General features: G+C 41.9%; 1 protein-coding gene and 1 long non-coding RNA gene across 15 annotated transcripts in view; one reads left to right on the forward strand and one right to left on the reverse strand.

Annotated features, from left to right (window-relative positions):
• HPGDS (hematopoietic prostaglandin D synthase) overlaps window positions 1–27,024 on the reverse strand; it is a 64,631-nt gene that overhangs the window by 1,652 nt on the left and 35,955 nt on the right. For both annotated transcript variants that reach the window (XM_039541834.1, XM_039541835.1), the window contains exons 3-4: window positions 14,839–14,931; window positions 8,421–8,530 (exon numbers count right to left, since the gene is read on the reverse strand). In XM_039541834.1, coding sequence (XP_039397768.1) covers window positions 8,421–8,530; window positions 14,839–14,931 — 203 coding nt within the window. The remainder of the gene's footprint in view (window positions 1–8,420; window positions 8,531–14,838; window positions 14,932–27,024) is intronic.
• Window positions 338–25,501, forward strand: LOC120406753. 13 transcript variants are annotated; one of them, XR_005599553.1, is made up of 12 exons: window positions 338–473; window positions 4,776–4,892; window positions 8,146–8,382; window positions 9,528–9,652; window positions 10,340–10,435; window positions 11,670–11,781; window positions 14,004–14,154; window positions 15,462–15,539; window positions 17,149–18,679; window positions 20,101–21,377; window positions 21,932–22,142; window positions 22,925–23,501. It is a non-coding gene; the product is annotated as an uncharacterized LOC120406753 (long non-coding RNA). The 13 variants fall into 13 exon arrangements; XR_005599549.1 differs by lacking the exons at window positions 17,149–18,679; window positions 20,101–21,377 and adding an exon at window positions 25,095–25,501 and having other exon boundaries at window positions 22,925–24,164; XR_005599552.1 differs by lacking the exons at window positions 17,149–18,679; window positions 20,101–21,377 and adding an exon at window positions 10,107–10,155.

Here is a 27,024-nt window from a genome sequence, read left to right on the forward strand (position 1 = left end):
CTTCGTTACAATGGAGTCATTTGTTTTGATGAATGTGGCCTGAAAAATATTTACTGGTAAAATGATTGAATAGTTGTACCTTTATTTGAGCATGCAAGCAGGTATTGCAATATTGATTAAAGCTAACTGATGTGCTGTCTGATGTTGAAAAGGGCATTTGTGCACAATGTCCTGTTCTTTAGCATCAGACCAATGAGCCTAACTAGCCTCAGTGAGTCCTCTGTCTTGACACCAGACACCTAACGAAGGGGTGTGATCCCTCCATTAACTTCCAAGACCTGCACCGTGACATCAAACCAACAACTCGGTGATGTCACAGAAGCTTATCCTTTGATGTCGGATCAGCAAGCTAGATGGGCTGAGCCACTGTTCCAGCTAGTCTAGTCATCTGCCTCTGCCTTTGGCCAACACTAGCTGCTGCAGAAGAAGGCACAAGAAACTCTTCAATGGACGATTTTTGGAATAACCTGTTTGTAAGTGAAGTTTTCTTCCTGCTAACAGTTGGTTTATTACCTGAAGCATGTAGGTTTATATCCATTTTGAACATTATGCTAATATACTAGTGGATATTCTAATAAATGTCTAATCTTTTTCTTGACCCCTACTAAGCTCTTGAGCTTAATGCTATGGTATGATAATATCTTGTGTACAATGTCCCACAGGCTAATGATGTGTTGGGTAAAAAAAAAATTTCCTTTATCATTTAAAAACAAGTTTAATTGGATATTTACATACCACGGTAATGGGGCCTACAACTGCCTAGATAAACCTGCCCCATACCAATCATTTTATGTCTCATGTTCCCTCTTATTTGTTCCACCCTGCCCCCGAACTAATATTTGTTTTCACTCCTTATATGGTAGCCTCTAACAATTTTCATTGCTCATATTGGTACTGTTTAAAACAATGATACTCAGAATTCAGTGGTTCAGGAGCCAAATTAGCAAACGTTACCCAAAAGACTTGTGTGTGTGTGTGTATGTATTATTCTCACAACAAAATGACTGCCCAGTATTATTATTTTATCAACTACAGTTGGTTAACATGGTAAAAGCATCCTGATTGGCTAATAACTTTGGCTAAATAAATCAGTGTTTTGATATCATGTGCTGCAAAGAGCCGCAAGAAACGCATGAAAGAGCCACTGGCAGCTCGCAAGCCTCAGTCTGAATATCACTGGTTTAAAATAATAAAACCTTGGGCTGTTCTAGAGAAATGCATGGAATAGTTAGGTGTGATTCCTGCTGCTTAGAATAATGAATCTATAAGAAAAATAAGAGTAAACTATTATGTATGTTAACTGGTTTCATAGCATGCAACTGAAATATTTAGAGTTTTTCTTGCATAATATATCAAATAAGATGTGTTACTGGGGTATGAGTTATTTACTGCTTTGTTTAAAGTGTTTTAGCCAAGCAAAGCAAGGCCTTACATGCAACTCGCTGGTATTTCTCTGTGTGTAATGCAATAACTTCTGAAAACCACATCTGCTTAATTCCAACATTGGAGGGAATGTTCTCTGTAACAATGAGCGGAATCTTATTCATTTTGGTATGCACAGCAGGGTGTACTCAGACTACAGAAGTGTGTGATTGTCATACAATGACCCCACATGGGGCACCGTCATGCAACAGGCCACAGCACAAGCATGTCTGCCTTAGTTTCCCCTCTCAGGTAACCCAAAGGACTCCACTTCAGGCTCATTTGCTTAAATATTACTTCTCCTGGGAGCCAGTTCATTACAAAACTTTGTATAAATCAGCTCATAACAAAAGTCCCAAAACATAGTCTGTCACCTCCCAGGCATGTAGTCCTTAAAATTCTACGCTTTCCAGCGAGAACCCCCACAGCCTTTATGTTGGAATATCATCTTTAGAACCTCCCTCACTTCTCCAGCTCTGTCACCGTTCCTCTAGGCCCAGCTCTTGGACCCTGAAGATGTCAGTGGAAAGCCTCTCCTCTGCCCCTCCTACCTGAAGTACTGTGGCCCTGGCTGTCTGGCTTCAGGATGCCAGAGAGCAAATCCCTTTGTTCTTGCTGCTCTCTTGCTTCTTTACTGGAACTCATCAGTCAGTCTCTGGAAGCTTTCATCTCCTGATTGACTCAATCCACTGACTCACTGAGTCTCTCACTGAACCTTTCTAGCTCCCAGGTGCTGCCTTGCCTTCTTAAATGGCCAAACAGGAGCACGTGTCCTGGCACAAGGGCACTGGACCTACTTCATTCACAGGGGCCAGCCACTGTGTGACAGAGATCATCTAGTTTTACTGATTTTAAAGTCTTATTTTAGGTGTTTATATGGCCCCCATTGCTATAGTGTCTTCTAATATGGTTATTCTCGCAACACCCTGTGATGTAGTATTAGTAGGTAGTATCCCCATCTGGAGAATTTATGGACAGAGAGACAAAATGGCTGGCTCAACGTCACATGGGAAGTAGGAGTGGAACAAGGAATTGAGCCTCCCAAGTCCCAGATTAACCACCCGTCCTTCCTAATGCAAACAATATCAGATATCATGTATAAACCATCAAGTAGAATATTGTACCAAAATGGCTAAATAACATAACGGCCATACTGGGTCAGACCACAGCTCCATCTAGACCAGTATCCTGTTTTCCAACAGTGGCCAATGCCAGGTGCCCCTGAAGGAATGAACAGAACAGGTCATCATCAAGTGATCCATTCCCTGTTGCCCATCTAATATCAAAACAAAAATCTTTATTTCTTTTAAGTTACTTCCTACCTTAACTTGATCTGATGTAACTCAATAAACAATTATCTGATAGTAACATCTTAGTCTGGTCAACTGAAAACCTTACATATGTCTCCTATTAGTGCTGTGTGCTGGCCTGTTGTATTTTTCCCAATTTTTGTCCTTAGTCTGTTTCATTCAGGTTCCCAGTGGCTTCCGTGTTTGGCGGCTGCTCCCCCAAGCCAAGGAGGAACCAGGAGAGCTTTCCCTATGCTTTCATCTGAGGAACAGCAGAGCTCCCACATGCTCCTCCTAATGGTTTTTGACTTAAAATGTCTTTCTCCAATGCATGTTGAGTAATGTGGATTTCTGGGTTGTTAGTGACCTCAGAGGCTTGTGACTTGGCTCAGCACCTTCATCTTGCTGTGAATAATACCAAGAGGGACTGACTTTTGTGAGGTGATTGCTAAGTACCTCCTGCTTGGCAGTAGTGATACCAAGGAGGCTTTTTGAAGTTTTCTGGGGCACTGCCTCTCTTGTTGAGCTGGTATCAATGTACAAACGTCTCTGAGGTCACTGCCTCAGCATTTCCGGACTTTGTGAGGTTAATGGCTCAGCTTGTCTGTTTCGCTTGCCCGATGTGACCAACTACTTCTGCTCTGATGTCAAAGAACAGGCCTTTGAGGGCTTCTCACTTAGCATGTCTTAACTTTTTTGGTCTGATGTCAAAAGGCATTTCTCGGAGGTTCACTGGCTGAGTAGCTACACCTACTGAGCAGATGTTCAGGCTTAGGTGATGTCACTTTCTATTGTGCTGAGCAGATGACAAGACAGAACATTGTGAGGTTACTGGCTTAGCACCTCTGACTGGCTGTGCTGATGTCAAGGCAGAGGACTCAGTGAGGACTTCTAACTTTCTGGTTTGATGTCAAGAAGCATTCTGATGTAATGTTACTGGCTCAGTTGCTCTAGCTTGCAAAACGGAATGAGAAATGTTTCTCAAAACCTTCTCAGTAGGCTGCAATCTCAAACGCAAAGGTAGCGAAGAATCCTGCACATGAGGAGGTCCTCAGAGATGCAGCCATAACACTGGCAGTCAAGGCCATTGACAGAACTGTCAGTGCATCACCTTCCCTTACATGTATGACATGAAAATGGCTGGTAACTTGGACTTTGAGAAGCACTCATCTTGAGCCTGATCTTTCCTGTATCATTTGTGTTAGCAGTTTAGTCTACTAAGCATTTTCAAATTTCCTTGGCAAAGAGGGTTGAGGTATTGATGCTTTGCCTTATTACTTGTATTCAGTTGTTTAATAATTCTTATTTGATTTTTGTTGTATAGCACCCTGCGTGTGTCTGGCACTTCACGTAGCAAGTAAAGACACGAGTCCTGTCCAACATTACTTATAGTGTTACACTCCTGGAATTCTTTTCCTCTGATGCAGACTTTTTACAAGTTCTAGAAGCTACCAGTTAGGTTTACTTTTATGCGGTTTTTGCCATTTATAAGGACGGTTATAAGCAATTTCACGGGTTCGCTATGTACTAAATACCCTGTGCTACCTCACTAAAAATCATCTTTGCTGGGTTGCCTATGAACCTGAGCTTAGTGATCTGCTCATTCCAGCCCCATGATTACCAGTTGCCTTCACTCCCTAAGATGGTGGGAAACAAGTCAGCATGCTCAATCCTCTGCAGTGTTCATGCACTCTTCCTAACTTCCAAGGCCATCCCACCATCCTCAGCAAGGCTGATGCAGCGTCAGCATTGGTGGAAGAACAGGTTCAAAAAAGTGTGTGCACAAATCACAAGCAGTAAATCAGGGTTTTTCATAGCCAGCTTTCACTGCATCATATTGCCCATATTTAGTTTCTGGTGTTTTTTTTTTTTTCTAACACATCCATGCTTATAGCGGTAATAAGTTTCTCTTAGGGGTACACTGTTCTGCTATCATTTTTCAGGTGTCTGAAAGCTGCCTGGTTTTGTGCATCACAAAATGAATGTAATTCCATGCAGTGTAAATTATTTAAATGTTGCAAATCTCTCACATTCTAGGAAGCTCAAAATCTTTTTTTGTTACAGTAATTGCTAGGTTTCATTTCTACCATGAGGTGGCAGCATTCCAACCCAAAATTGAAAAGTTTGGATGGTGAATAGGGAGGAAGGGGGGCAGTGGCTAAAAGGAAGAAGGGTCATCAGGTGAGTTTCTAAAGAAACAATATTCTAGCACTCAAATCTCTCCTGTTTCACCTCCTCCTGCCCACTTCCACCCACCCACAACTTAAGCACTGGTATGTTTGTCTTTTTTTTTTTTTCCTTTCCCCCAAGTGAATTTAGTGCTGGTGACATAAGCTTGACAGCTGGCTAGGGTGACCAGACAGTAAGTGTGAAAAATCGAGACAAGGGGTGGGGCGTAATAAGCACCTATAGAAGAAAATGCCCCCAATATCGGGACTGTCCCTATAAAAATTGGGACATCTGGTCACCCTAAACAGGTGATAGGGCTGGCCCACAGCTCCAGAAAAAACATTTGGATGGATGTCATCTGCCTCTGTTAGTACTGTGTCCCCAAAATGCCAGTCTCCTTCCTCTCTGGAAGTAGAAATTCATTGCAAATGCATAAAACTGTTCCCAAGATACTCCTTTGAAGAGGATTTCTACCACAGACTGGAGCTGCGGAAATGGCGTTGGTAATTGTACCATATTTCTATACACTGCAGTAATGCAACCTGATCTCCCTGGAGCTGGAGCTAGCATGTTCCCTCCATGTGGGTCCACCCTACTGCTTAGCCCTGGAGGCATAAAAACTACAGCCACAAAACAGGTGCAGTGTAGGCTAGTGTCATGCAACCGTCCCTCGATTATTATGGAGGGTCACTTCAGGGGTTACAACAAAAGTAGTGCCATCCCCAAGGTTTAAAAAAAACAAACATGTTAGTCCCCTCTCTCCAATCGATTTTTAAAGAGTGGATTTGGGATTGAGGGCATTCTGCTTTCTGGGATTTGAGCCTTTTTAGGGTTCATGTTTTCAAGCACTGCTCTGTGAAACTTCTCCTTTAAATTGAAAGCTGTTGTTCTCGCATAATCACGGGACACCAGCTGGGGCTTTGAGGAAAGCACAAGTATGAGACTTGTGATAAAAACCATGAGAGCTGACAACACTGTGCACTTTCCGGAGGGATTCAAACTCTTAACATACAAAGAATATAGTACAACCCTCCCCTGAAATTACAGCACTTCTCATGAGCACAGAATGAATTTTCTGACCATTTATGAGTAATTTTTTTACTAGTTTAATTTCAAGAAATTTAAGTTGTAATTAAACTATTAACAATTGTAACTACTGTAATTGCTGCTCTACTAGACTACAAGCACAGGCATATCAAGAGCTTGGGTCATTTTTAACTAGAGCTATGGTGACACCACAAATAACTCAACTCATCACCCTTCCTCTACAACTAAGGGTTAGTCTACACTGGCAATGCTAAAGCGCCACCCTGGCAGCACTTTAGCTGGCTTGTGTAGTCGCGCTCCTAGCGCTCTTAAAAAAAACAAAAAATCTCCACCGGGGCGTAGCTCCCAGCGCTGGGGCCCTGTCTACACTGGCACTTTACAGCGGTGAAACTTGCTGCGCTCAGGGAGGTGTTTGTTCACACCCCTGAGTGAGAAAGTTGCAGCGCTGTAAAGCACCAGTGTAGCCAAGCCCTAATTTGAACGCTGCAGTTCTGGTTGTAATGAGTCAATGGCATGAGCTACACTGGAGTTGTCAAGAGCTTCTCAGTGGTGGAAGATTTGGCCCAATTGTGACTGCTTCTTAAAGTTTCCCTGGCTCCATGTTAGTTTGAGTATCAGTGCTTGAGGCTGCAGTGCCAGATGAGCAGTGGAAGGGCAGGGGAGCTATTAGAGCACAGAGACGTTGAAACTTGGGGACATTCCACCTCTTCAGGTTCACCAGTACACGTTGGCTGTCTTGAACTACTCTGGGGATTGAACAGCAGCTGTAAACCCAGTTTAACCAGCCAGAGCTGTTGGAATATTGTACTGACCCAGTTCCAGCATGGTGTATAGCAGCTAGACGGGTATATTGGCCAATGATGGGAAAATAAAACTCATGACTTAAAGTTGATGCTACCCATCATCAAATGATTAGAAATTTCCTGTGGTAACATTCTCTTTGGTTTTCTATTTTGTGTTCACAAATTAACTTTTTGATTTAAAAAGAGGAAATTACCAGATAAAAATCATGGTAAGGTGTTGAGGTTGGGAGTACCCATCAGTAACCTAATAGTGGTAAATATTATAGGGATGTTGTATCTCCAAGCGTTACAGGAAAGCGAGCATTAAGTCTAGATTTAAAAGGCAATTGCTTCATAGTCTCGTCTTTTTTTCTATCCTACAAATCCTCCCTACTATCCTCGCTCTGACGTGTGATTCTTCGTATTAAGTTGGCTTCCCAACTGATCGGGACTGGACAGATGAAGCTGGGCGTTCTATATTGCCTGGAAGACACCATTTTATACTTTGCTTCGACCATACTGCTAGCTGTCTGAAATAATTTGGAACTTCCCGTCTGTCCACTTATTTTTCAAACATGCCTTCCACCACTTATTCCAGGAGTCAGTTCACCTTCTCCCAAACATATCAAGTTCAGCGTCCAGCCCTTTGTGCTCTCTCTAGAGTCAGTTAGTTACCAAAACAAAAGGATATATAAAATGAGGCTTTGTTTCCTTGGAAATGCCACAAGGACACCTTTAGAAGTTATAAAGCACCTGTCAAGATTCATCTTGTAGCAGTTAATATCTGTCATTACCATTGACATAATATTCCTGTTCTAAATAACTCCCCATGACACGGCACTGGATTAAGCTACTCTTTACAGCTTTAGAGAGAACAGAGTTTAGAGGCACACCTAACTGGGGTCCGTTCCCTAGTCAGTCTTATTTCCAGAATTTTGCTTCAGGTGTGGGTTTTGTCTCTTGCTCTCTCTGAGGGAGTTGGAATGCTATTAATGTTATAAGTTAGAGCGAACCAAAAATTGAACACAGTTAGAGGCTAATGAAAATGATATTAAATATATTCCTGGCCATTGAACTGCACAGTGGATACAGGAATTAATCATGTCTAACTGTCTTTTTAATACGACTTGTAAAGTTGTAATTAAGAACCTATATTATGTTTACAGTTAGCTGAGCAGAGCAGGAGCAAGGGAATACAATACATGCTTCAGAACACCAGAGGGAGTATCAGTAGTCAGAAGTACAGAAAGAATAGGATGGCATAGAGCCATTATGCTTCTAGAGCTAGTTACATAAAGAATCTTTTTTTTTCCATTAACTACTAGCTTGCATCAGAATACAACTCCTGAGTAGTTAGTGAAGTGAAGGAGTTTTTTCTGATTCAGCCTGTCCTCCCCTGTTTAATAATCATGTATTGGTATTTGGCATTTGTATAGATAGCAACCTCCATCCAAGATAAGCCACGGTGCTGGCCACATCCTCCTCACCACAGTGAGGAAAAGGGGGAAAGCAGAAATCCTTGGGCTGGTTGCTCAGTAGTCTGAAGGAAGAATTGCAGAGGAAACCTCGCTATCTGCCGCCCAGTTTACTGAGGGGCAGTGGAGCTGAGCGAGTGACGGTGTGACATCAGGGACCAGTGTACAGGTGTCAGGCCAGATGAGACACTTTGGCAGGTATAAATCTCTTAGCTTTAAATCAGTGATCACATTACTTTCACATCCTGATTTTTCTCTCCCCAGGGAAACAGTGACATGAAGTCATCAATGGTGTCCACAATGGCATCCACCAGAGCTTGTTCCAGAGGTGTCTGACCGGCCAGACCTGTGGAATTCAAATTTAGAAAGGGAGAGTAAAGAGACACTATCTGCACAAATAGGTTATTCCTAAAAATAAGGCATTTGTGCTCATACCAATGCAAACTGAAACTCTGCAGAGCTTTTATCTATCTCCCTAGCTGCTTCTGACCACTCACGTCCAGCAGCTACCTCAGATCCATTGCTCCATAACTGAACTCATTCTGCTGCCGCTCTGCTCCATCTTCACTCACTGGCAAGTCTGTCCTTCCTGTCTCCCAGCCCCACAATCTTGTTGTAATCTTTGTCTTCCCTCCCCAGACCTTCACAAAGCCTTGAAACAATTTTTTTCACTATCATCAGACTCCACCCTTTCTTGTCCCAACTGCCAGGAATCGCATCCTCTCCTGGCTTTTTCCTCCTCCCAAAGTGCCTCAGTTGAAGTCCATTTCCTTCCTCTCCATTTTGATATCACCCCCTCTTTGAAACCCTCTTCCTCTGACTTAATGCATTATATTCAAGTTCCTTAGCTTAACCTTGTCCCCTCCTACAGCTCCACTCTCATTCTCCCCCATTATATTTCTGCCACCTGCGGTCTTCCCTACCTTTTCACCTTACTCTTCCCTTTGTCTTCTTGTCCTACCCCACCGTCATGCCCTAACTCAGGCTGCCTGGTACAGGCTCCTCGTCCTCATCTCACTTTGTTCCAATTCCTTCTGAAAACTTCTCTTCAAGCAACCTCTTTTCCCTTGACCAATAACCCTCACACTCTCCTTCTGCTGAATTAGTCTCTTGCCTTATTTAGATTTCAAGCTCTTCAGGGCAGGAAACATGCCTCTTTCTTCATACGTAAAACCTTGTAAACCTACATCATGACATAAATGAGTCTCGGCAATAAAAGGGACATGAAATGCTGTTAGTTACATTAAAATGACACCTATATAAACGTAACAGGCACTGGTGATATATTTTCAATATGAACTGAAGGGCTATTTTTTTAATGGTTTCATGGATTTTTCTGCCAGAGTTAACAGCATCACTAGAACCTTAATCTGAGTTGGGAACTGCATCCCTCTCACTGCTTGGAGTGAGCTAGGGCAACAGCCGGAGTAGGGAAAACTTTGAGACTCCGTAACTCAGGACCTAGTAGGTAAGTGAAGGAGAAATTGGTATGAAATAATGCGTTTTTAAGATGTACATTATTTACAGGTAGGCTGGGGTTTTTGAATGAGCCTATTGCCAACCACAAGCATTCATATTTCCTTAGTCAGTCCTCCAAAATACGATGATGTTTTAAAATAATAAATTTGATCTTTCTATTTGCCTCCTGTTGGTGGAGTGATAAGGAGTTAAATTTTCAAGCTTATCTTCGATCCTTCAGGTCTAGAAACTTACTGCTTTAATGAAAGCTCAGTACATGTAATCATTAGTCCAGGAGCTTGGGCTTTATGACAAACACCAAAAGCGCAAGTTGGCAACACTTGAATTGAGTGTGGTTAGGACACCTTATGCTTTTGGGTTCCTTTGAAAATCCCAGCAATGTTTTTAAGTCTACTCTTCTGTCTTTTATCCTATTTGCTTTCGTATTGATGCCGTTACTGCAGTGTCTGAGCATTAAAAACACAACAACATTCTATTCTTACTTTCCAGCAGGTAAGAGTAAAATGCTAGAATAGAATTAAAATTGAGGGGGGCGGGTGCATGCACTCGTGCATGTGTACAGAGTCAGGGGGAGGAAGGTGTCAGGCATACAGTCCTTATTGTGGGAGAAATAGGTTTAAGAAAGGAGTTCTACATTTTGTTCTGACCATCACCAGGTCATTCTTATCTCTTCTAGTCCTGAATTCCATAGCCTAGACCTGCTCTGTGAAAATCCTCTCTTCTGCCTGATTCCTGCTACTTTCAGATTCACAGATTCTAACAAACCTCCCAGGTAGGCTGAATTAATTCAGGTCCAGCACCCAGAAGTTTCACTGTGTGTTTTTGGTTTACATTGACTCAAAAAACAAATGAGAGAAACAGCTGAAATCATACACCAAAGCTCCTGGGGGCATCCCCCTCCTCCCAGAAAGCTCAGGCTCTGTTTATTTTTAGCTGCTAAATTGTAGGGGGAGAAAAAGTCAGTGGCTTTCAACCCATCTCACATTGGTTTTTGAATGGTAGCGAGTTGATCCAGTCTCCTCTCTGGTCCATTTTTTAACAGGAGCAGAATGGGTGTTAGCTAGTAGACTAATTCCATATGTTAGTCTTCAGGCATAGGCAGCCTTCTAGCAGTCTGTTCCACAACATCCGCACTGGAAACAGTCATATGTTTTTGCTGTAGCACTGTTGTTCAGCTTTGGCGCTAAGAGATCTGTAAGTGCATTTGGCCTAGGGAAATTGCCATGTTGTGTCAGAGGATCTGGGGGAGGGCCATCTTCTGAAGACATTTGGAGGGGAGAGACGTAGAAGGCCAAATGACCTCTCGTGCTCTCCTTAAAACTGCTCAAATTGAGAGGAAGCCTTGGGCTTTTGGGGAAGAAAGGGGTTATTGAAAGGGAAGGAGGGTTCTGAGCTGGCCCAGACATGTGGGATGTTTTGGGTTTTATGAAAATTTTAGAGAGTTCTAATATTATTTATGTATGAAGAGCCCTTCACATTTTAAGCAATAAGAAATGTCAAGACATGGATTGTTAGTTGATGCTTAAGGTGGAATTATAGACACCAGGTAAAAGGGTTAAATGCAGTCAACACAAGCTTGGGTATCTTTCTGCAGTTATAAAAGTTGTTTTAAAATGACTGAGAGAGATTAGATGCCTTGAACCGTATTGACTGATTCCTGGGTCGCTTGATTTCTTCCATACTCTCTACTGTTATCCTCTTCACTTCTGAGTTACTGGATACCATATGCAAAGAATATATGCCTTTTAGAAATATGGGGTTTAATGGCAGCTTATAAAGAAAATGAGCTGTGATTTGTGCTGTCTTACACGGATGCCCACATAGAGCTAAAATTCTTACTAGACCAGGTAGATTATTTCATTTCTTCTGTCTACTCTGTAATAAACTGTACATAAACTGGGTAGAAACTCTAATCCTAGTTGCTATTCCATTCTGCAGTCATGCTTCTTTCCTTTTCCTGTTTGTATTAGCCATTAAAATACTAGATTTCTTTGTTTTTATTATAGCACTTTTTGATGTTTTATGGATTGCACTAGTGCTTCTCTCAAAATGATCCAATTTTATCAAACAAAAAAGAACTCTGCAGGAGGCCAGACTTTCTCAGGGAAGCAGACATGAGTAAGGCTATTTTACTACATCTTAAAGAGTTTTTTCAGACTGGAAAATGTAACAGTGTTTGGGAATATTTCAAAAAGGAAGATTACATCTGTTTGCTCACAATGTGAAAGAGGCAACAAGAATGTACTACCAAGTTCCCATTATCCCTTTGCATAAATTCAGCACACCTTGAGAATATCCTCCTTCCTCTGTGTTAGTCTTGCAAATGGATTTGAATGATGGTTGATGGATAACTCCCAAAACAAACCCTGGCTCCTCTAACTTTGATTATTATTGACATTACTCGAGAATCTTATTTCACGTTGTGTAAGCAGCTGAGTAATCTCTGTCACAGAACATAGAATTTAGAGTTGGGAGTGATCTTATTGGGTGATCTAGCCTCATAGCCAGAGTGGGATTGTGCCCTAAGCATATTTTCTAAGTGCTCTGTCCAGGTTAGTTTAACAGTTTCCAGAAACAAGACTTTCCAGCCTTAAAAGACAATTTAACAGTACCGTGCACTGAGAGGTACCATGTCTAACTTCCATTCCCCACCACCTGAGAGCCCAAAAGCAGCCTGATGAAATACAGCCCACGACATCTTAAACCACAGCTATCCTCTCCCTGTATCTGCAAAGTGAGGGCAAAGCTGTAAGATTTTTGTTGCTGGTAAACTCAGACGATAAGCAGTGTACTGATCTCTCAAGGAGATACAAGTTCAAGCAGCTATTAAGTTGAGTATCATTTATAGTTAATTTTTTTAAGTATGTAAATTTATATGCAAATTTGGAGCTATCTAGAGTGACTTAAAATGTGCATACCTCAGGCGTAGAGTTTATACAACAGGTACACTCTTGTCCAGCACCTATTAATCCCCATGTACCATCTGCATATCCCTTAAATACTGTAGTCATAATCTTGTTGATCTTCACTGTGTAGCTGTAATTTAGATGTACAGCTTGATCTTGTCAGAGAATGCTTTGACTATGTTGCTTTTGAAAAGCAGAGACAATGCCAGCTGGTTGGGTGGAAGCTGCAGTTGTTCTGAACTCTTTAACCAATTTAGCAGGGAGAATTTACAAATTTTATGTTTTTTGATTGTTGTAAAGGAGAGAAGATGGGAGTTCAGTATGGGATGTGTCTGCATTGTAGATGCAACAAGGATGAGCAGAAAGGAGGAAAGTTATTTGTATTATTGTAGTGCCTACATGTCCTAGACAGGATTGGGAAGTCCACTGTGCTAGGTACTATATAAACACACATGGAGAGAGAGTCCCTGACCCGAGGAGTTTATCATCTTAATTTAGTCTAGTTTTCTCCAAACTGCATCATCTTATATTGAAGTTGGTGAGAAAATCACAGTTGTTTGTACTGATTTCCAGCTGGGTTGGATTCTAATAGTTCTAAATTCACATGACAAGGTGTGGAAGTCAGATTGCTTAAGAATTTTAAAACTAGACTGGATAAAACACTAGCAAACAACTTTAATTATAGCAGAGCTAGCATTCTGCTATAATACGTTGGAGAGAAGAAGCTGGCATGATCAGTGAGCTGGACAATGGGATTGTAGTTTTTCTAAATTCGATGAAAGGCAGAAACTAATGCAAGAAGTCTCACTGTGTGTGTGTGTGTGTGTGTGTGTATTTTTTTAACGTTACCCACACTGTAGCTGAAATCCTGGTAGCACACCCATGTACTTCAGCTTGATTTAATACTAGAGTTCTAGCATAGTTCTCCTGGCTGGCAAAGCTTGGGATTTATTTTGATATTTGTGCAGTAAAAATGTAATTGAAAACCATCTATCTTATCTGCACTGGTCAGGAAACTGTGCTGGAACTGTGGTATATAAATGATACATAAATCTCCCTATTGTTTGAACCATTGGATGTATTAACTGGGGGCAGAGCCTTATCCTCTATGGTATAAGAACGCCTTTTTGCACCTGGCCACAATGTTTGGTTTGTTCCAATGGATGCTGCAAACGATTCTGTCCAGCACAAATTACTGTATGTGTATCATGAGGGGCAAGATCTGTGCACTCTCCTGGTCAATTCAGATGGCATAGCAGAGTTGCCCAGTTCTGCTCCTCTTTGGATGAACACCTTTGAGTGTTGTGTACCTTCCATAAGCTTTGTAAGTTTTTAATTATTTGTCTGGTTTCAGTTTAGTGCTTTTATTATTATTGTTGTTGTTAGTTTGTTTGGTAGCTGAGGTAGCAATTTTCTTCTCTGGTTTCCCGCTAGGATCCAGACATGAGAATGGTCCAAGCACGTATCTAGAAGGAAGACATCCCTCCAAGTGCCCTACACAAAGTTCAGCTAACATCACATTGTCCACACATACTTTACTGCTCTTTGCGGTAGTTGTGAATGGGTGCTTGAGCATAATGGCAAGGTAAACAAATTGGGAACAATGGAGATGGAGGGGAGAGGGCCACCTTGGAGGTTCCAATAAAGTTCTGAGCTGATGAGTTGATTTACATTGATAACATCCCATAGGACAATTATAGAAGTATACCCTGCAAACAGGGCCAGCACAACCCATTAAACGACCTAGGCAGTCACCTAGGGTGCTAACGTTTGGGGAGCGGCGACCACAGCGGCCGGATCTTCGGCGGCCCCGGTCGTTGGCAGCTTCGGGGGTGGGACTTTCTGCCACCTAGGGCAGCAAAAAAGCTGACGGCGCTCCTGCCTGCAAACCCACACTCCTCCCACAGACCACCTCCATATGGCATTTCTGGGTGCAAAGGTACTTTATACCATCATTATTTACTGTAGACATCTAGTGTCGGATCTGACACAGCTACACCACATCAGGACTTGCAGCATCACACAATGCCCCTTAAATTTCTGTGATCAGATTAAATGAAGCTGCAGCAGGAGAGGTTGACAACAGATGCATTTTGTCACTCTGTGAAAACTACTTGGGTCTATACTGTCCTGTCCATGCTGACTTCTGTTAATTTCAGTTTGTCAGGCTGGCTCTTTGTTTGTATTGTCATGGCTCAACATGCACTAGTAAATAGCATTAAACATGGGAGCAGTCAAAAGTAGTAAGAGAGTAGCAGTGTTACATTACCTGTTTCTTTGGCTAGGTATCTGGCTATGGCCAGGCTCTGATGAAGGGTAACTCCATCCACTTCTAAAATGGGGATTTTTCCAAATGGGATAGCTTTGAAAAAAATCACAAATGAAAAACATTGGAACCATGTTAAACTCAACCCCAGTGTAATAGTTTGCACTTATAATAGTGCCTTCCCTCTGAGAATCTCAAAGCACTTAACTGTTTCACAGGACCCCATAAGGTTCTGCTTTACACATGGATAAACAAAGGTACAAGGTTAAGTGACTTTCCCAAGGTCACTCTGTGATGTAATAGTAGAGCAGGGAGTAGAACCCAGTTTTGTGTTCTTATGACTGACTGACTGCTACCTCGGTGTCTGAAATTCTGCAGATCCACTGGTATGCAAGGAGAATTTTCAGTAAGGTTTAATTTTCTATTATTTTTCCCTTCTAAGAAGATAGTCTGGATGTTACTGACAAAGTGCCAGTCTAGGCTTTATAACTCTGGAGGAGTTAAGGTGCTGCTGGGGAAGTGGGCAGGGGCCAACACAGGTGTTTTTGTTATGCTCTTATTGTTTAAAAAAAATCATATTCACTGAGTCAGACATTTTTTTCTTCCAAAAAACCACATTGTGGCAGGAAATACATCAAGCATTTCAGCTGACAGTCCACCAGCAGAGGAACAAAGGATGCAGAAGGGGCTATATCATGCTAAGGGTGAGCTGCTTCTGTTACTGAGACAGACACACACACACACACACACACCCCAAGTCTAATGCAGTACTTTGTGACCCGGCTTCCATGCCAGAGACAGTTCGAAAAAAAACCAGAAGCAACAACAGGAAAACCACAAAGTCTGAGAAGTTGAGAAGAAGGGAAGTTCCAACCAAAACAAGATTAGCATGGCTATTCGGAGAGAGTAGGGCTTAATCTCTGGCATCAACAGTGCAACTCAAATTTAGATGAGACCAGTATGTTAAATGTCACTGGTTCAGTAGTGTAATATACCTAGAAGCTCGGGCTCTTCTTTCGTCATATCTAGGAGACTCAGCTGGCTTGGTACAAATCCTTGGAGATGCAGTTAGCTGGGAATGGGGAAGAACTAACAGGTAGCTGGGTGGATGTGAAAGGGAAGGAGGCCAATGTGTAAAATGAGTCAGTCCAGAGGAGGAGGGGCGCCTATCTTTTTGGATTTGAGTGTAGGGGCTAAGGACTTGAGAGGCATCTTTGTTCTATTAAGGAAAGGGAGGGAGCAATACTAGCAGTGTGTACTCACCTGGCATATACTGACCACTATACTAGCCTTCAGTGCACTGAGGTGCAGTTCTCAAACTGTGAGCCACAGAATAAAGTGTTTTGAGGACCAAGATTTGGGAAGTTAAATGTTTGGGGAGATGGTCCATGAGAGGATCTCCTGAAATGGTCTATATGATGTAAAGTGAGGGAAAACATGCTCCTTAAAGAGTAGTGTGAGTCAATATTTAAAACAAAGACCTGAGCATTTAGGATGACAGGAATCTGCCTGTGGGGAACTAACCACCATTCTCTCATCTCAACTACCGAAGGGATTTTAAATTTCAAGCAGATGCTGTTCGGGTAAATTAGAAGTGTACATTCGTGTTGATAATAGCAAGAGACATTGGGTCTGATTCTTATTTGCACTGGGGCCCCTTAAAGTGAGTGGGATCGAACCTGGGGCCTCTGGAGCTTAGTGCATGAGCCTCTACCACATGAGCTGAAAGCCAACTGACTGGTAGCTAAGACTCATTTAACTCTCTCTAAGGGCTGGTCCACACTAAGAAGGGGGGTCGAACTAGGGTACGCAAATTCAGCTACGTGAATAGCGTAGCTGAATTCGAAGTACCCTAGTTCGAACTACTCACCCGTCCAGACGCTGCGGAATCGAAGTCCGCGGCTCCAAGGTCGACTCCGCCACCGCCTTTTGCAGTGGTGGAGTACTGGAGTTCGAACTATCGCGTCCAGATTAGACGCGATAGTTCGAACTCCGAGAAGTCGAACTCACCGGGTCGACCCGGCTCGTAAGTGTAGACTAGCCCCAAGTGGCCTCAGTGCCACTAGTGGGGACAGAACACCATGCCCAGAAGGTGTGTGGGTTACAGAAACATAATTTATGCTCATTTTGCAGCCCCTTTAATCTGTCCGAACAGTGTAAAGAGATCACAGTGTAAATGATAATGGAATGGAATGCTAAACTACATTATACATTGAGCCAGTAGGTATAAAATGCAGTATGTTATGGGCAGAGCATTAAAGGATCTTGTGATGAACACACAAGCAAGCTCTGACCAGTCCGTATCTGGTACAGAAGAATTTGACATGGTGTCAGGAGCAAACTAAGAACAGAAACAGAAGGAAGAGAGCAACAAAGGTTGCTGGATTCATCAGCGTGCCACTCTTCAATGCCCCAGAGAACTTCAGCCTGGAGAGTGAAACTGAATATTCATGGTGAGATTATTGACTTCAAAATTGACTCAGGAGCTGATGTCACAGTCATCTCAGAGGGACTTAAAATCACCTTCAACCCCTCCCAGGGCTGAAGTCACCTGGCACAGCTCTGTCTAGCCCTGGAGGTATTCTGAACTGCATGGGCCAGTTCACCACAGAAATAACTTAGACAAAAGCTCTGCATTCAGAGGATATGTGATCAAAGGACCACAGATCAACAGCCTTATCAGCCTCAATGTGGCAGCCATCATGGGCCTAGTGAAAACAGTAGAAACACTCAATGGAATGTTTAGTGACAGTGGACTTCTGAAAGGAGATCCAGTACAAAAAACTTTAAGAGACAACACTGAACCATATAGTGTACATAGACCTGGCAGGATTCCTATCCCATTACTGCATAAAGTGGAAACTGAGTTGAGGAGAATGGAGTGGACTGGCATAATCAACAAAATCTGTGAGCCGACAGTATATTGTGCCCCAGTGTAGCCAGCTATAAAGAAAAATGGAAACATACAAATCTGTGTGGATCTTAAAACACTTAATGAAGCAAGAGAAAAATATATCCTCCCAACATTGGGTAACTTGCTCCCCAGAGAGAAAGGAGCTATGATATTCTCCAAGCTGGATGCCTCCATGAGATTCTGGTAAATTTCTTTAGCCAAAGAAAATGCTAGCAGCTGTAGTTTTCATGAATGATATTCTGATATATGGATCTTTGATGGAAGAGCACCACTAAATCCTCAGTGAAGTTCTAAGCCTAATCAATCAGTCTGGACTGAAGCTAAACAAAGAAAAATGCATTTTCCACCTACCCCAAATTGAGTTTTTGGGACAGACAGACAGACAAATGTAGAACCATCTCTAGGCCTGAGAAAGTAAAGCAATTAAACAATTGAATGCACCAATTAATATATATGAACTGAGATGTAGACTGGGCATGTTAAATTACCCTGGTCAAGACCTTTCCACAGTGACAAAACCACCGAGGAAATTGTTAAAGTCCAACACAACTTGACTATGGGGACCAAATCAAAAAATTGTTTTCAAAAAAGTAAAATAAATTTATCTCCACGGCTCCAGTTCTCAACTATGGTGACTTGTACAAGCCCACAATGGTTAGTGCAGATGCAAGCAGCTATGGCCTAGGAGGTGTATTGTTGCAAAAACATGGCTCCGAGTGGAAGCTAGGTGCATTTTGCTCTCACACACTTAGAGAAGCAAAAAAAACAATATGTGAAGAGTGCCTGGCAAGTGCATGGGCATGTGAGAACTTTTACAGATATATGTGTGGAGTGGAATCATTTACACTGATAACAGACCATAATCTACTTGCAACCTTCATCAATGGAAAAGTCTTGGGTCAAGCACCGCTGATATGTCAACATCTATTGGTAAGTTTAATGTGATTTAACCCAATTGCTAAATACATTCCTCAGAAGAATGTGGTGATAACAGACACTCTGTCATGAAGCCAGCACCACACTCAACTGCCCGTGAGCGCACAGATGACATAAATGTGTATGTGGATAATATCAATGCCTACACACCAGTGTAAGAATCACTGGAAGGGATCTCAAGAGGTCATCTAGTCCAGTCCCCTGCACTCATGGCAGGACTAGGTATTATCTAGACCATCCCTGAAAGGTGTTTGTCCAACCTGCTCTTAAAAATCCCCAATGATGGAGATTTCGCGACCAGTTTAGGCAATTTATTCCAGTGCTTAACCATCCTGACAGTTAGGAAGATTTTCCTAATGTCCAACCTAAACCTCCCTTGCTGCAATTTAAGCCCATTGCTTCTTGTCCTATCCTCAGAGTTAAGGAGAACAATTTTTCTCCCTTGTCCTTGTAACAACCTTATATGTACTTGAAAACTGTTATGTCCCCTCTGTCTTCTCTTTTCCCGACTAAACAAATCCAATGTTTTCAATCTTCCCTCCTAGGTCATATTTTCTAGACCTTTTAATCATTTTGTTGCTCTTCTCTGGACTCTCTCCAATTTGTCCATATCCTTCCTGAAATGTGGTGCCCGGACACAACACTCCAGTTGAGGCCTGATCAGTGTGGAGTAGAGCGGAAGAATTACTTCTTGTGTCTTGCTTAGAAAACTCCTAATACATACCAGAATTATGGTTGCTTTTTTTGCAACAGTGACTCATATTTAGCTTGTGGTTCACTATGACCCCCAGATCCCTTTCTACAGTACTCCTTCCTAGGCAGTCGTTTCCCATTTTGATTGCTCCTTCCTAAATGGAGTACTTTGCATTTGTCCTTATTGAATTTCATCCTATTTACTTCAGACCATTTCTCTAGTTTGTCCAGGTCATTTTGAATTTTAATCCTATCCTTCAAAGAACTTGCAACCCCTCCCATCTTGGTATAATCTGCAAACTTTAGAAGTATACTCTCTATGCCATTATCTAAATCATTGATGAAGATATTGAACAGAATCAGACCCAGAACTGATCCCTGCGGGACACTTCTAGCATGACTGGAACCACTGATGATTACTCTCTGGGAAGGGTTTTCCAACCAGTTATACACCCACCTTATAGTAGCTCCATCTAGGCTGTATTTCCCTAGTTTATGTGACGGTCATGCAAGACAGTATCAAAAGCTTTACTAAAGTCAAGATATACCACATTTACCACTTTCCCTCCTATCCACAAGGCTTGTTACCCTGTCAAAAAAAAGCTATCAGGTTGGTTTGACATGATTTGTTCTTGACAAATCCATGCTGACTGTTACTTATCACCTTATTATTTTCTAGATTGATTTCTTAATTATTTTCTCCATTATCTTTCCGGGTACAGAAGACAAGAGACTACTCCAGCTACAAAAAACAACCTTGGCAGACACACAACTTTAAGAAGTTATAAATTACCGTAGGGGTAGCTGGCCCAAGTATCCAAAGGACGTAAGGTAGTGACGAGACGACCTTGTGATGTGTGGACAAGTAATAGTGTCAAATGGACTCATGATTAAAGATGATTGCATCATAAATAAAATATTAGGAGATATCCTAAATCTCATTCATGATAGACTAAATGCCATGAATGGGCCACCAGTCAGCATGGGGGCCAGGCATCAGCAAGGACATTAAGAATAAGGTTTCTGCATATGAGCATTGCAGAACTAATACAACAGAAGAACCAACACAACAGAAGAACCTTTAATAACAGCATCTCTACCAGTCAGGCCTTGGAACAGACTAGCTGCTTGTCATGGACTATTTTCCAAAGTATACAGAAATAATATACTTGAAAGTCCATAACATGTTGCATAGTTAACAAGAAACCAAAATGCACTTTTGCTCACTTCAGTGTTCCAGAGCAACTAGTGATGGATAACAGACCACAATTCACTGCAGCAGAATTTGTCATTTGAATGAAATATGATTTTGATCCTATTACTAGCAGCCCACACTTTCCACAAGTGAATGGAGAGTCTGAGAGAGCTGTACAGACAACCAAGAAAATTTTATAGCAGGAAGATCCATTCCTTGTTCTTCTGAGTTAAAAATCAAAACTGGTAGTGACTACTGGATGTAGTTCAGCATAACACCTGATGGGAAGACAACACAGAACTAATGTTCCAACTGTGGAACAGAACCTATTTCCAAAGTGGCCAGACATGAAGCGAGCAGCCAAATCAGATAAAAAGGCTGAAGGAGTTATGAACATTTGTACAACAGACATCACTCAGTTAGAGAACTGCCAGGTCTAGAGCCTGGTGACCATGTTCATTTCAAATTGGATGGTGAAAGAAGATGGACAACTTCAGCTGTTATGAAAAATAATTCAGCACCCAGATCATATGTGATTTGAGACCAATAGTGGAGAATTCAAGAGAAACCGTGGACATCTACAGTTTGTTCCTCTCAAAGAACACTCAACGGAGCAAACTCTATGGATGGCAGATGCAGAAGACAACGACTCAGGGATACCAAACCAACCACAACCAGTCATTGCAACTAATGAACAGCCAGATAACCAAGTTGTCATGCATTCAGCTCATGAAATTATGAACGATTCAGAGACACTCAGACTGATACGTACTGAACTTCAAAGACCGTGTGATAGTGTAAATGGTAGGAATATAGGACTTAAAGGGGCAGATGGAATGGAATGCTAAACTATGTTATACGGTGCAGCTACTAGGTGGCACTATGTATAAAATACCCTAGCTAAATGAACCTCAGCCAGACCTGGCACAGCATTTTGATGAATGCATCTGGGTCTTTTTCTTACATAGGCTCCAATTACCCCCACCCTGTCCCGATTTTTCACACTTATTGTCTGGTCACCCTACTGTTGCCAGTCCATATCTCTTATAGAAGAACACAACAGATAATCTTGCTGCTTGTAAACAGACAAAGCATATTCAACTCCTGGAGTACTATCATCATTAAATGAAAGCTGGGGTGGCATTTTTATTCCATTGAGGTTCTCTCAGTTACTCCCAACACTAAGGCCTTTTCTACACGAGAAAATTGTACCTATTTTCAAAATTGGTTTAGTTAGATGGGTGCAATCTTCTTAGGTGGATGCTCTTATTTCAGTTTAAAGAGTGCCTTATATGGATTTAGTTTGGGATTGATTTCCTACTGACTTAAGCTGAATCAATATACACCATGTCATGTAGTCCATAGGCAGGACAAGAGGTGGACAACCCGCATCAGTGACTGGATCCCCAGACACCACAAGCAACCACTGGGCAGACCAAAAACATGCTTGACCGATCCCATGACAAAACTTTTTGGCCAGAAATGGAAAGAATGTGCTCGCAACAAAATGGAACGGTGTGGTGTTCACTTGAGTTTGTGGAGGGATGGATGAAGACAAGCCAGACAAAGGTGAATATACACCAAAATAACTGTCCACATGCAGGGTTTGTATCAATTTAACTAAATCAGTTTCTAAATGGATTTAGTTACAATAGTACAAGATTCTTGTGTAGACAAGGCCTAACTTGTCACTCCTGCTTTAAGAGTTTATGGTTATTTGCTATGTCTATTGCTGCTTCAGCTCTATTATCATCCTAGCCGTTTTTGCCACAACTCCTGTTTCCCCAGTGCGAACACATTTGCCCAGATTTCAATTTGTACAATACTTGACAATAAGCATCTTTGGGGTGGGGGAGGGGGGGAAGAAACTAGAGTCCCCAGTGAGATGTGTCAAGAGAGAGAATGAAAGAGGGAAAAATACTGAAGCATTATGTGTCCAGGACTTGCTTCCAAGAAGAGCTCAATCGATATGGAAATTGATTAACATTTACCTCATGGTTCTGCTTTTTATCATGTAGTACATAAATCACATTGGGTAAGATAATTTAGAGTCAAATCCACCTCTACATAAGCCAGCTGGCAGCTGCACAGAACTTAAAGGGCTCCTGTATGCACTTTCACTAGGTACATCAAGAAGTTACATGTACACAGCACCAATGACAGCAATTTTTTTTGAGTGCAACATCCCAGGTGCCAGGATAAATTTTGATGATGATGATGCTAACAGAAAGAAGAGGCCCAAGAGAAAATTAGAATTGCTTTGCCCCAATGAGAAAGCACATGCGTCAGTAGTGACTAACAGCAGTAATAGAGTTGTTCTGCTAACAGAATTTCTTATGTTTGTTATCTAGAGAGCAGCAAGTTCCAGGCAACAACAACGTATTACTGAATTAAGAATCATACAGAAGGGCAGATTCTTGCATACTCAACTGAAAGACCCTATGACAGTGAAGCTGACAAAGTGCTTGGCCTTGTGTTGAGTGCTAGGAGTGCATTGTGCCCTGATAACCACTATGTTTAAAGCTGTGTGATCTTCAGCTGGCTTATCTACAAAGGATAATGCCCAAAGCTTTTTGTTTCAGTGAGATAAACTGGGCTGTTGAACCTTCCAAGTACATCCAGGCAGAATGTGTTGCTGTCAGTGGAACAAGGCTGCTCTCAACAACTGTTGTTGTGTACTTAGTGACCAGCACTGCACAATACATCCCTGCCTTGAGGAAGTGATTACATTCAAAACTGTGATTGTTTTTTACAATGTTAATCGTACAGCAGCACCAGATCAGGAGCAGTGAAGGAGTTAATGGAAAAAATGAGAGAAGCACAAGATTTCAGCTGACTTGTCTAAAATCATGCAGTCAGTGAGTTGATCAGTGTGACTCAACTTTTGTAGTTGCTGTTAAAGCCGCACAATACAGTGGAACTGATGTATATATTTTTTTAATCCTAAAAACATAAGTGTGGCCATGCGGGGTCAGACCAATGGTCCATCTAACTTAGTATCCTGTCTTCTGACCGAGGCCCATGCTAGATGTTTCAGAGGGAATGAACAGAACAGGGTAGTTATCGAACGATCTCTCCCCTATTATCCAGCCCCAGCTTCTGGCAGTTATGAAACCAGAATTGATTGCTCAATCCAGTTTCCAGATCAAAGAATTATTTTTCTGTTTTCTACACAAACACTTACAAAGGGTAGTGAGGCAAACAGTGTAATTTTATAATTGGCACCTCACTTTGAGCCAATCAGATCATTTCCCCCCTTAAAACTTAGCAGCACATTATGAGAGATTATTCTACACCTGTGGTTTTTAATCTGTAGTCTGTGGACCCCCCGGGTCTGCAGACTATGTCTAAGATTTCCAAAGGGGTCTGCACCTCCATGTGAAATTTTTTTGGTGTCTGCAAATGAAAAGGTTGAAAACCATTGTTCTACACTACAAATTACAAGCAAGAGTCAATCCCTTGTCAAAGTTTGTCAGTTACAACAAAAGAACATGAACCATACAGGACGTTGTTTTCTTGACCGTTGGAGAATGTAGGCTGAGACACAGGAAATGCAGTTTATCACTGGAATTCATCAGATAAGCAAAGTTTGTAAGTGCTGAAGTTCTGTTATTTTGCTGGTTTCAGGCAATTTATAGTGCAGGGGTGGCTAAACGTACTGACCATCCAAACCACATGCAACAATCTTCAGAAGTTTGAGAACTGGGGCGCGTCTGCCAGGGCTCGGGGCTTCATCCCCACTCCTGCTGAAGCCCTGGCAGGTGTGCCCTGTGAGCCTGAAGCCCCAAGACCCTTCTCCCCGCTGGGCAGAAGGCAATGCGTGGAAGGGGGCACATACGGTCAAATGCCCCAATACTTTCACAAGGGTTTGCTGGCCCCACTTTGTCACATGGTGCTGCTGGAGCTGGCAAGGTGGGAGCTGTGATTGGGGAGAAGCAGCAGCAAACACCTGGGAGCTGCAGGGAGCAATTGCTGAGTAAGGGGCGGGGCATGCCTGGGAGGGCAATTCAAGGTCTTGGAGGGAGCTGAACTTTTTAAATTGTGCCCCCAATTCTCAGCAGGCACCAGTCCTCTCTGGCAGAAGCCTCTAGCTCCACCAGCCTGCTGCAGGGCAGAAGCCCTAAGTTCCCCGCACTCCAGTCTGGTAGGGAAAGAATGGGTGGGAGTTTAAGGGGCTCCATGAGCTTCACTTTAGCTGTAAAAGAGCTGCATGCAACTCACGAGCCGCAGTTTGGCCACCCCTGTTATAGAGCCTCAAATTTTGTGTACTCTCATTTCCATTAACTGGCTATTTTCACATTGAAAACATGGGGAATGTCAAACTTCACATTTGTAAAGCATTTTTGCTCAGAGATGAGCTAAATTTTCTTGGAGAAGTGGCTCATTTTAGATCTCAACATTTTTTGAAATATGGCTCTTTTTGTTTGTGAAATGGGCCCATTTTTCACTTGTAGTGAAAATACAAAAACTATCACTTTTGACTAGTTTTATTGCAAATGTTTTCCCATTTTTTTAAATTAGAATTCATCATGAGTAGATCTTTGTACAAGAGATGTTACAGATAATGTTCCCATCAGTATCAATCAACTATCTAAGGACATAAACCGGAAGACAAACCACCTGAAATAAGCAAACATGGATGAAGATTTTTCAAAAAAGAAAGACCACAGAAAATATTAACATCTAGCCCTTGAATATAAGGAATTGTTCTGAATCAGCAGCATATTATACTCTTCAAAATGTGATCTTGTGTAAGCAATGGGAAAGAGGAAAAGGCAGAAAATATTACATGTTCCTGTCCATGATTCTTGTATGTGTGTATATATGACAAAAATATGAATATGCCCTATATATATTTGGTGGGTGTGATGTTGCACTCCATATGTTTTATGGAAATATGTTTATAAGGGTGAATATGATATAACTGAAATATGCTTCATGCAAAAGGTTGCTTGTAAGGTATCATTACAAAGTTTATAATCTACTGAGTGTGTTCATCCTATTTGTATGAATGTATCATTCTTGTATCTAAACTAGAAATATGAAGTATTACTCTGAGATCCTATTGCAATTATGCAAAGTGTGGGCCATTAATGGTGGCTTAGGATCTTGATGGCTCCCATTAACTAGAACAATTGGTTGTAAATGGCTCTGTTTATTTGTAAGCCTTCCTGTGTGTGGGTCAGGCCGGAAAGAATGAAGGTTTGAGGTCTCACAGGACATGTGACCATGTCACCTGGTACAGGAATCCATCTTAAAGCCGGTGCTTTTCCTTTTAGAAGGAGGGTTGGGGACCCAGAGAGACAAAAGATTCCTGCCTTGTGTCAAGTCTGTGAAGGAATCTTATTGGAACATCTGAGGGTGAGATTTACCTGTATTCCGTTTCTTAAATGTATTAGGCTTAGACTTGCATGTTTTGTTTTTGTTTTGCTTGATGACTTCCTTTGTTCTGTCTTTTATTACTTGAAACCACCTAAATCCTACTTTTTATACTTAATAAAATCACTTTTGTTTATTAGTAAACCCAGAGTAAGTGATTAATACCTGGGGGAGCAAACAGCTGTGCATCACTCTCTGTGTTGTAGAGGGTGGACAAGTTATGAGTTTACCTTGTAAGCCTTGTACAGAGTGAAACAGATTTATTTGGGGTTTGGATCCCACTGGGAGCTGGGTGTCTGGGTGCTGGAGAGAGGTGACCTGCTGAGCAGTTCTTGGTTAAAGCCTGCAGCTTTGGGGGCGTGGTTCAGACCTGGGTCTGTGTTGCCGCGGAGTAGCATGTCTGGCTCAAGTAGGCAGGGTTCTGGAGTCCCAAGCCATCAGGGAAAAAGGGCTCAGAGGTAATTTTAGCACCTCAGGTGACAGTCCAAAGAGGGTCTCTGTGACCGAACCCCGTCACAGTTGGGATAGCCAATCTGTTTCCCAATGCAGAGCTGCTAATCTACACATTTAGGGACTAATTTGACACTTCTGAAGACAAACAGACTCATGCTATAAACCATTGTAAAGGTCTGGCATTTCATCAGTGATCCTTCATCTAGAGTCTGTGTAGTGTATCAAACCAGAGTGTCTGGCAGATGCTTAGATTGCTTTACAGTTTTATCCCTCAGAATAACAGGAACTTAGTTCAGGCCATAAAATATCTTCAATATATTTAATTATTCCATATAATTGGGCAGAGTAGAGCTATAAAAGTTTACATTTCTCCAATGTGTTCAACTTTACACTGCAAAAGTTAAATGCCTTTTTCCTTTGAAGTGTCAAGACAAATCAGGAAATGTCCGAGCTTTAAAATACCTGAAAAAGTACAGAAATTTTCTCTCTCTTCTTTTGCTGATTGTACAGGGTAGTCCTGGTCAAGATAAAAACCCAAGTGTCAGTGGAGAATAGTAAAGCTAAACGTTGTGGGCATAGATTGGCACCACATGGAGACTTAAATCACCATTTATCAGTG

Source organism: Mauremys reevesii, linkage group 5 (genome assembly GCF_016161935.1).
Source record: "Mauremys reevesii isolate NIE-2019 linkage group 5, ASM1616193v1, whole genome shotgun sequence".
Taxonomy (NCBI): domain Eukaryota; kingdom Metazoa; phylum Chordata; order Testudines; family Geoemydidae; genus Mauremys; species Mauremys reevesii.